This window comes from Penaeus chinensis, chromosome 22, assembly GCF_019202785.1.
Source record: "Penaeus chinensis breed Huanghai No. 1 chromosome 22, ASM1920278v2, whole genome shotgun sequence".
Classification (NCBI taxonomy): domain Eukaryota; kingdom Metazoa; phylum Arthropoda; class Malacostraca; order Decapoda; family Penaeidae; genus Penaeus; species Penaeus chinensis.
Window position 1 is genome coordinate 12,228,277 of NC_061840.1, and position 10,000 is coordinate 12,238,276.

The 10,000-nt window shown below is 37.5% G+C and overlaps 1 protein-coding gene across 1 annotated transcript in view; it reads left to right on the forward strand.

Annotated features, from left to right (window-relative positions):
* The first annotated feature begins 3,325 nt into the window (after positions 1-3,325).
* LOC125036893 (E3 ubiquitin-protein ligase listerin-like) overlaps positions 3,326-10,000 on the forward strand; it is a 24,012-nt gene continuing 17,337 nt past the window's right edge. Inside the window, exons 1-6 of the mRNA XM_047629830.1 lie at positions 3,326-3,444; positions 8,333-8,524; positions 8,669-8,782; positions 8,925-9,077; positions 9,333-9,448; positions 9,667-9,853. Of these exons, the coding sequence (XP_047485786.1) occupies positions 3,400-3,444; positions 8,333-8,524; positions 8,669-8,782; positions 8,925-9,077; positions 9,333-9,448; positions 9,667-9,853 (807 nt within the window). The 5' untranslated portion in view covers positions 3,326-3,399. The remainder of the gene's footprint in view (positions 3,445-8,332; positions 8,525-8,668; positions 8,783-8,924; positions 9,078-9,332; positions 9,449-9,666; positions 9,854-10,000) is intronic.

Below are 10,000 nucleotides of genomic sequence, written 5' to 3' on the forward strand. Positions count from 1 at the left end.
ATGTAGAGGGTTTTGTTTGGTCGCCGTTCTTGTATAAAGGTGTAACATTGGCAAGTTTCCAGTCTTTTGTCTCACTGAATTTTGGAATATTAGCAATAACGGAGTACATAATTCTTCGACACATTCCCTCAGATATCTCATCTGGTCCCACTGCTTAAGTCTTGTCTAACCCTTTCAGTAGGTCTTTCATTTCATTATTTTCGAGTGTGATATTCTGATTCGATTTTCTGTTTACGTTTGTGCGATTACTTGCCATTTAAAGTATGGGTCCTGAACAAACACTGACTGAAATTTCTCATTAAGTATTTCACACATTTCCTCATCTTTGGTATAACGATTGTATAGACCAAATATATGTTATATATCGGTTTATTTACGAAAAGACAAAGCTCCAGAGAGTTTACGAAAACTACTCGAGTTATCCCTCGAACATCACATTTTCTATAACAGTTCATGGTCACAGAAGGGAGTCAGAGCGCGCTTTTATTTAAGCAAATCAACTGTTTGATTACATCAACAACATCGATGCGCAATAAATTAAGTATTATCATAAAAGAAAGTTAATACTTATTATATTATATTTTCAGAGGATTTTATGGAACACAACTAAGATCATTATACATTTACTATTTACTTGTCTCAGTATTTGTAACTGTAATTCATGGAACAAAGATAGACAATGAGACTAAAATAATTATACATTAATTTAATGTAATTTTAGTCACAATTAATATCATGTCAAGGAAAATATTTTAAACTCGTATTCACCCGATGGGAACGTGGACACGATACGTGGAGGGGAGACTTAGACGTGTAGGAGGTCAGACGCAGAGACAGGCTACATGAGGAAAGACGTTCGGAACTGAGAGCGTAAGGCTCGCTGTTAATGAGTATAAGACTCATTTTGCCGAATGTTACGTCTTATTGTAGAAGCATAAGGCTTCACATTGTTCAGGCAGCGAACATAAGGTTCGCTAGCCATTTAATGAGTATGAGACATGTGAAACGAGGAACTAGTAGGAGGGTTCGGAAATTATAATTTTCGTAATCAGCATATAAACATTTGGACAAACAAAAGGATGTTTATCTGAATTCCGAAACTTTCCAACCCTGTTAACCTACGTTCCCACAACGATGGCACTAATTTTATCTCTATGTTTAGTTGGTTTGTACATTTATCGATTATATCCTTTAACAAAGTCTAATTTCACCTTCCTCACGGTTTGGTTATACTCAGTTCTTCCTACTTTATACCTTTCATACGCTGCTTGAGATCAAAGTCCTCTGAACCTTCTCCAAAGGAGCTATGTGTTTTCTCTCTTTTTTCTTGCATTTATCATTGAACTGCTTTTGGCCATTTCTTGCTTCAGTTTTGAATCTTGATACAATTTTTTCTACTCCTTGCTAATAGACCGCAGAATGTAGAATATTGCATATCAAGGTTCTCTTCGTTCAGAAAGGTTTCCCAGTTTATACCATCAAAGAAATCTTTATGGCTGCTATAATTACTTCTCATGTAATTGTACTCTCCTTTTCTTTCCTTACGATGAGTTTTTCCGGTAGCAGACAGTATTTCAACTTAATTACTACATGATCACTTTTTCCTAGAGGAGGGTAGTACTCCCTTAATGTCATCTTTATACTTTGTAAATATGCCAAAAGTAGACGGGCTATCTATCCCTCTTATCCTGGTATTATCTGGTACACTGTGGAAAAAAAAAAAAAATCATTTATGACTTCTAGTAATGTTGCATTCCACGAATCTGGCTGAGTTCTGGAATTGAAACTTTCCCAGTCAATTTTGCTATTAAAATCCCGTTACAATAATTTATTTTGCTTTAGTTTCCGAAAGTTGTAGCACTTCTTTCAGGCTCTTCCACGTTTCTTGAATAAGTTTTTGGTAATTTTCTTGTGACCACGCCGATGTATGAGGTGGGATGTACACTGTGGTTATTATTATATTTACTCGTTCCGATGGTAAACTTGTAATCCTTGGAGGCCTTATCCTCCATTTTTTTCTTCAGTCCTTTGTTCGTTTTTGTTTTTTACCTCTTCCATTTTCTCTGCATTATTTCTCTGTCATCTTTGGTCATATTTTCTCTTATCCAGATTTTCTTATAGTCTTCGTGTAGCCAGGACATTATTACATTAGTTACCATTTGCTTATTCATGAATATCACCTTTAAAGGGAATTATGACCTTTCTTGTCTTCGTTATATCGCTCGATTCCATCTTCTACAACTTTTTCTTCGTGTCAAAATATGACTATGTCCCTGTTTACATCAGCAATATTCCTTGCGTGTTGCCCAAGGTGTGTGTGTGTGTGTGTGTGTGTACATAAATATTTTATAAAATGAGAAATGAGTATATTTTGATACCTTAAATTGCTGAATAATTCTGAAACTGCTTTAAACTTTAAAAGGACATCTAAAATTTGAGGCCTTTTACTTGAGAGAAAAGGTCCTTCTGTGAGGCCCTATTTAGAGGTAAGAGGTCCCAGTCTGAGGCCCTATTTAGAGGTAAGAGGTCCCAGTCTGAGGCCCTAACAGTGAATCATGGGACCTCATTCCATTTCAAAGAATGACCCCGTCAACATGGGCTCCAAAATGTTATAATCGGACCTTGCTTACGACTACTGATAACACGACTGACGTATACTTCGTTCTATCGTAATGATAAGCTCCCGAACCATGGCAAAAAGTGAGGCCTTGGACGTGAAAACTCACGCATAAAAGCAAAAGGAGCTTGTAATTATATATGAATATACCTCTCCACATGCTCTTAACATGACACTATTGGCCTTAACATTGAATGATATCGTTTATGTACAAACAAAGCGAGACGGAAAATAAGATTAACAATATAACAAATTGCTTATAAAACACAAGTTCTTATAATGAAAAAAAAAAAAAAAAGGATTCTCCACATGGAGTATTAATAACAAAACAATCGATCTGTCTGACATCCAAGACATATGCGGAAAAAATCTTAAACAGTATAATAGTAAATAGAATTTAATGTAAACATATTTTTAACCATGTGTCTGATACACTAGGATACTGTGTGTAGGTTCTTGCATCTCTGAGTAGTTTTATGTGTAGAAAAGTAGGCTAAAATATTTATTTGCGTATATTCTATTACGAAATATCTAGATAGAATAAGAAAAAAATAATCCGTTTGTGCGATTACATATCCGCATTCACGCTTCTGCGAACGCTCTTCCCAAAAGACAAATGGATATGAAAAAGAGCCAATCAGAATGCAGGATTTAAACTGCACGTAAAAAAAAAGCGTTCTCATTGGTCCAAAACATCAGTTTCCGAATCCCAGCCAAGCAACATGTTTCAGCGGCCGAGGGAACCACAATAGCCCGTGTGAGAAAAGTAGTCATAAGCAACCATGGGCAAGGATAAAAATGCTCAACGAACCAAAGGAAATAAGAAGGTAATTGTGATCAGCATGAGGTGTTAATAGCATGTACTGCTTCCTGAATAGGTTGAGTAGATACGTAATGAGAGGGTGAAATATTGTTGGTTTCGTACCTTTGGGCCTGGGGTATGTCACCATGATTACTGCCCTAGAATGCTGTTTCTCCTTCTCAGATTAATAGTGACTATATAGGAACGCTTAGAGGACTTTAGTTGGGGAGTATAGATTCTTTGCAGATTTCTTTTTGTCCTGTATGGTGGATTGACAATGCGTTCATGTAAGTTATCAGTAGACGTTTTCCTTAAAACTTGTTTTCCATAGCCATGTAGTACAAGGTAAAATTTGCCTGTAATAGACATGATGGCCGAAAATAAGACACTTTTTCATCCATGTTAGTACCTTTGCAAATTGATAAGGAAGCAAACAGGTCAACACTAGGGATGCCAGATTTATTACACACAATCACACAAGTACATCAGGTGGAACATCGCACTTAAAAAAAATAGATAAACATGGACCTGCTCAAGACATCAAGACAAGCACACAGATTCACAATTATGTACAAGATAAGAAACCTTATTGACATTAACAAACATGAATACCTACATGTAGCACATACACGCAGGACAGTGGTAAGGTCTTCTTCCCACATACCATATGCAGCTGGAACAGGCTACCGCAACATATCATTGCAACACGTAATACTTATGTATACATTTACTGGTAAATGTAATGGAACTGTATTAATCAATAGAGAAAAATTACATTCTGTGTAGGCAGAAAATAATGTCTGAAATTAAGAAAATAGGTCACAACAGATGCTGCTTGGAGAGTAAGTCCACAGTGATTGGGTGGGGATCCAGGGGCAGAGCCCCCAGTAGGGAAATACAGTGATCGTATAGTGTTCTGGGGGTGAAGACTCTGGGTTTATAATGTTTTTGGTTCATATGGCAATGTTTGTGGATTTCCCAGGAAAGGCTGGGGTAATAGGGACTTAATCTCAGGAGGGGTAAGGTCACTTTGTAAACATTACTAATGAAGCTAAAAGATTATATGGAATCAGCAGTTTCATAATGTCTAAGAAGAGCTTTTAAATGACACCAGCATGTCCACATCTGGCTTTCTGCTGCAGCCCCAATGCTTGACATTGTTTGGCCCCAGGGCATTAAACTGCAGGGGAACCAGTCACAACGGCCCTCAACCACTACGGCCCCAGTCACTTCGGCCCTAGTAACTACGGCCCTAGTCACTACGGCCCTAGTCACTACAGCCTCTCTCACCGTCAACCTTAGTCACTGCGGCCCCAGGCACTACGGCCTCCCAAGATGTTAACTTAAATATAAGAACTACAGTGAGAGAGAGAAACCACGTGTCATTTCATGACGAAGGAAAGGAATATAGAATCATAAATGTATATATTACCAAAAGTGTATAAATTATATGTTGTCTATGTATATTTCTAAAGAATTCAATAAGACACTTGTTTGTATATTTGTGTTGTTTGTCTCAGTCCAACTCCTCCTGAATATTTCATCCAGGCCTCCCTTTTCTAAGGTATTATGTGTGTTTATGCAAATACTAAATATAAAAAAACACATATTGAATTGAAAATTAATGTTTAAGGAAGATTTATTCATATTCTAACGATTCTTAAAGTAAAATTTAAGATATTTGTACGTTTTGGTGATCTTGTGAACATTTTGTTCGCATACGTCCGAACTGCGAACTGTAAATCCACGGGGTGTATTCCCTCGCTTCAAATGTTCGCATAGCAGACGACAATTGTATACGTTGGGAACGCTGTTCCGAGCCTCTATTTTTGGGTGATGGGTTAATATTCGTCTGCTTTGCTGGGACTCATTAAAATGAAGCTTCATAATACTTCAAAAGCAACCTTACAAGTCATGAAGATCTCATCATCATGTTCACGAACCCCAACAAGGTGCTACTTTTAAGGCTGAAGTCATTGCTGCTGCAAAGGCCTTAGCCAAAGAGAAGGTGAACATTTTTTCATCCGCTTCTTCTTTAGTGGATCGTGCTATAACTGCCACAGAAGGGGATGATGCAGCCTGTTTAAATACAGTTAATATAGCACGGTCTCTAAATCGCCTTAGACAGGGTGACAGACCTGATGAACCAGATAATTTGAACTTTGAATTGAATGACAATTACATCCCAAAAGAGTTCCTTCAGAAGGATATTGTTATAACTGGTGGCCGACACTTAGTATTCGCTACTTCTGAACAACTTGCTTTACTCAAGAATGCAAGGACGTGGTACGTGGATGCTACATTTCGTGTAGTGCACAAGCCATTCTATTAATTATTTAGCATCCATGCATTTGTGAAAGGAATCGAAGGAAATATAAAACAAGTACCTCTAGTATTTACCCTCATGTCGGGGAAAAGAAAAAAAGATTACAAGAAAGTTTTTAAGGCTATTTCAGACATACTACAGGAGTGCAAAGTAGAGAAATTGGTTTTGGATTTTGAAGCTGCTGTATGGTCGGCTGTCAGGACATTACTCCCGATGGTAAAATTGCAAGGATGCTCGTTCCATTGGAATCAAGCCATTTGGAGAAAAATCCAAGAAATAGGACTGGCTGCACCATACATGAATCATCGCCCAACTAAGGATTTCATAAGGCAGCTCATGACACTTCCTTTCCTCCCTGAAGAACACATAAAAACAACATTTGAACAGATTGAATTACGAGTGCCTCCTGGACCACTTCAAATTCTAATGGAATATATTAAAGAAACTTGGATCAATGTATTCTGGGCGCCAAGTGACTGGACTGTATTCGGGCAGAGTATCCGGACTAACAATGACATAGAGGGATACCACAGAAAGTTGAATGGTATGGCAGGCAGCTCTCATATTCCATTTTATGTTTTAGTGCCATTACTGTACAAAGAAGAAAAAAATGTAACTGTAGAGGTCCGTCTTGTCAAGGATGGTAAACACACACGTCGCCAGCGCCGTCAGTTTAGAACAGTCCAAGGCAAAATATTTGCCCTATGGAAACGGTATGAAGACCATGAAATAACCACCAATCACCTCTTAAAAGCATGTTCAAAGTTATGTAAAAATTAATATGATTCCCTTATATGTGTTGTACGACTAGGATTTGTACAGTTTGTATGAACCATATACATTCTGGTTATGTAGCTATTTCTGTGTTAAATATATTTTCTTTTATCAACATGTCTTACTGTAATTATTTCCTATTAATGCAAGCAGGAAAGAATACCAGTTTTCATTAAAAATACTTTCTAATGATGGCCGAAGTGACTAGGGGTTGGTGCCGTAGTGACTCATGTTGGGGCCGTAGTGACTGGGGTCAGAGGCCAAAGTGACTGGGGCCGTAGTGGTTGAGGGCCGTAGTGACTGGCATTCAACTGCAACATGTTTATGTATAGTTTACAAAATCAGCTTTTAAAATAGCTAGAGTTTTAAAACCAAGATTCAATGGGAAATTTAGGTAAAGCTTTACAATATGGACATACTCACCAGAGACATACTCCATGTCACAAAATCTATTCAACAATAAGTTTCTGGGATTGGGCGTGTAATGGGAGGGTTTTTTGGCATTACTGTTTGTGTTTGTAGATTATGTCTTGTATCAGTGACTGCATCCTTTTTGTTCTCTACATGAATATCGTCTTCAATTTGCACTAGCATTGTATGTCCATACCATAAAGATTAACCAGAATTAATTCATACAAAATGTTAAGAACCACTGCACATAATGTATATATATACCTCAACCTCATTCTCAAAGTTAATGCATAGGGCACTGGTAAGCGCATATCGCACATATAGTTGGTTGCTGGGGGTGAGGGAAAAGATTAGGGAATAAGGGGTAATGTTTGAGTTTATGAAGATGCTTGTTATGTTGTGTTTCTTTAGTTTGTCAGTGAAAGTTTAGAGTGTTCTTGTTTCAATGACATACTTGGGTAGCCGGTTCCAGTCGCGTATGTACGTGGGAAGGAGTACATGTAAGAATCGGTGTTGGTGTGGTATGTAAGATACTTACAATTATGTGAGATTCATGTGCTATGTGTTTGTGCTGCTTGCAAGTATTCCTGATTGTTAATGTCCATAAGGTTGTTTGTGATTTTGTACGTGATTGTAACTATGTAAGCTTGTCTTTGTGTCTTGAACAGGTCCATATTTATTTGTTTTTTGATTTTTTATACCAGATGTATATGTGTAATTGTGTGTAATAAACCTAGGCAGTCTGTTCAAGCGTCTCAGTGATGTGCTTAGTGTAGGGGTCCCATACAGCCATACAATACTCAAGTGTTGGGTGTACAAGTGTGTTGTAAGCTATATTTTTGATGTTTGGTGTACAGTTGTGTAGGTCTCTCCTCAGAAACTGCAAAGTTCTCTTTGCATTTTTCGTGATTAAGTCAGTGTGAGTGTTAAAAGTGAGATTGCTAGTGAGGTGTATTCCCAGGTATTTGTAGGATCTTGTGGATGTCTGTTGTTGATTATATATAAAGTAGGTGTATTGTATTGGTGTGTGTAATCTGGTGAAATGGAGTACCTTGCATTTATCTGGTCTGAAGGTTATTTGCCATGACCTTTCCCACTGTTCAAGGGCATCTATTTCATATTGAAGGAGTCTGCAGTTGCTTTAAGTATTAATTGGTAGAAATAATAGAAATAGCTTTTTTTATATGAAGTAGAGAAGTAAAAATAAGAGAGGTGATATTATCAATATGGTAGTAGAAAAGGATACAAATAAAGAAGAAGAGGAAGATGAAGAAGAAAAGAGTCCTCATTAATATCAGCTGGTCATTTTTTCTGCAACTGAACATGTCCTATTTTTTTTCTGTCATTGCAACCCACAGAAACAACCACAACATCGATAACCCAAAGTCTTCTTTCCCAACAGCCCTCCAGCAGCGGGAGGATGGCAGAACACCTTGGAGGAGCAACAGGATTTGTGGGTTTCAGTGCCTTACAGGACTTGGGATATGTCCCAGCTGCCTTACAAGGAAGTCCTTCTGATGATAGTACAATATCTGCAGAGTTCAGGGTGGCTCTGCGGAAAATGTCCAAAAAGGATGCCACTACAAAAATCAAGGTGTGTGTGTGTGATAGCTAGAAATGAGATTAAAAGTAACTATTTTTTTTTTTTTTTTATGTCATTAATATTTTTGATTATATAGTAAAGATTGGTTATTTTATGATTTGTCCTAATAATAATTGGTCTTTTTTGTTTTAACAGGCATTACAAGAATTTGAAGCTTTATGTGGAAATGGAGATGTAGAGTCCATCAAGACAGCTCTTCCCTTTTGGCCTAGATTGTATGCAAAGTTAACCATTGATGTGGAGAGAAGAGTAAGTACACCTTGAAATCCAGTGTCTCCTGGACACATTGAGGAATTTATACTGAAATATGCTTATAAATTGTTTTCACACTGTACAACTTGGATTGCATAGACTCTCATTGTGTAAACCATAATTTGTAACTTTTCCACAGGTGAGAGAGGCTGCCCAGATTGCTCACGGAGCCTTAGTATCACAAGTGGGTAAACAGCTTGCCCCTCATCTCCGTTCCATCATGCCTTCGTGGGTGATAGGTATGGTAGATCCACACCCAGCAGCCTCTTCAGCAGCTCTGAAAGCACTCCAGGTTAGATTACATTTTCTTCTTTTATTTATCCTTCCACAGCCTGATGCATATTGTAATTCAGGTCCTAGAATTTTTTAATACTTCCCACCAAATACTTGCAAAGATCATAAATAAAACCATGCTATTGGTAGTCTTGTAATGATAGTCAATAGTTAGTGTATACGGATCAAGTCTCAACTTAGTAGTAAGAATTCCATTCCCTCTCCTTCTGCTCATAAGGATCCTTTGTAAATTGATAAACCCTATTTCTGACAGGATGTCTTTGCTGCTGAGAAGATAGCAGAGGTTATGATTTTCAGCGGGAAGGAAATTGTCGAGCACATCAAAGACAACCTCTTTTCGCAGACACCACAGACTTTATCAGATGCCAAGTAAGTGTCTTGTGTAATACTGTATTCTGTACGCTGTAATCATTTTTCAATTTTGCATGTCATTAAGATTGTGCCATCACTAGAATTTTAGTTTATACTGTATATAGGGCATTGAATAATAGTGTTTTTTCTTTTGCATTTCAAAAGAAAAGAATTTTATAAAGATGGAGGGAAGGCAGTAATGCACTCTCATGTAACATCCCCTTCTTTATCCACAGAACAACAGATGAGGAGGACATGAAGAATAAATACATCCATGTTCTTGTTTGTTCCTTGAAAGGCATTTCTCTCCTGCTCTCCTACACTACCAGAAATACTCAGAAAAAGCCAGATGTGATTGCATTGGTTCAGCCTCTTATCCAAAATCCAAAATTTTGGAAAATGGCAAAACACAAGCATTCAATGGTGAAAATAATTCCTGTGGTTTTGTGAATTATTGGCCTGCCCTGGCACTAGGCTTTGTTTATATTGAAGCATGATGTCTCAGAGTACTGTTTTCTATTCTTTTCTTATTGTTTCATATTATTTTGAACTAATATGAAGTGTACTGCA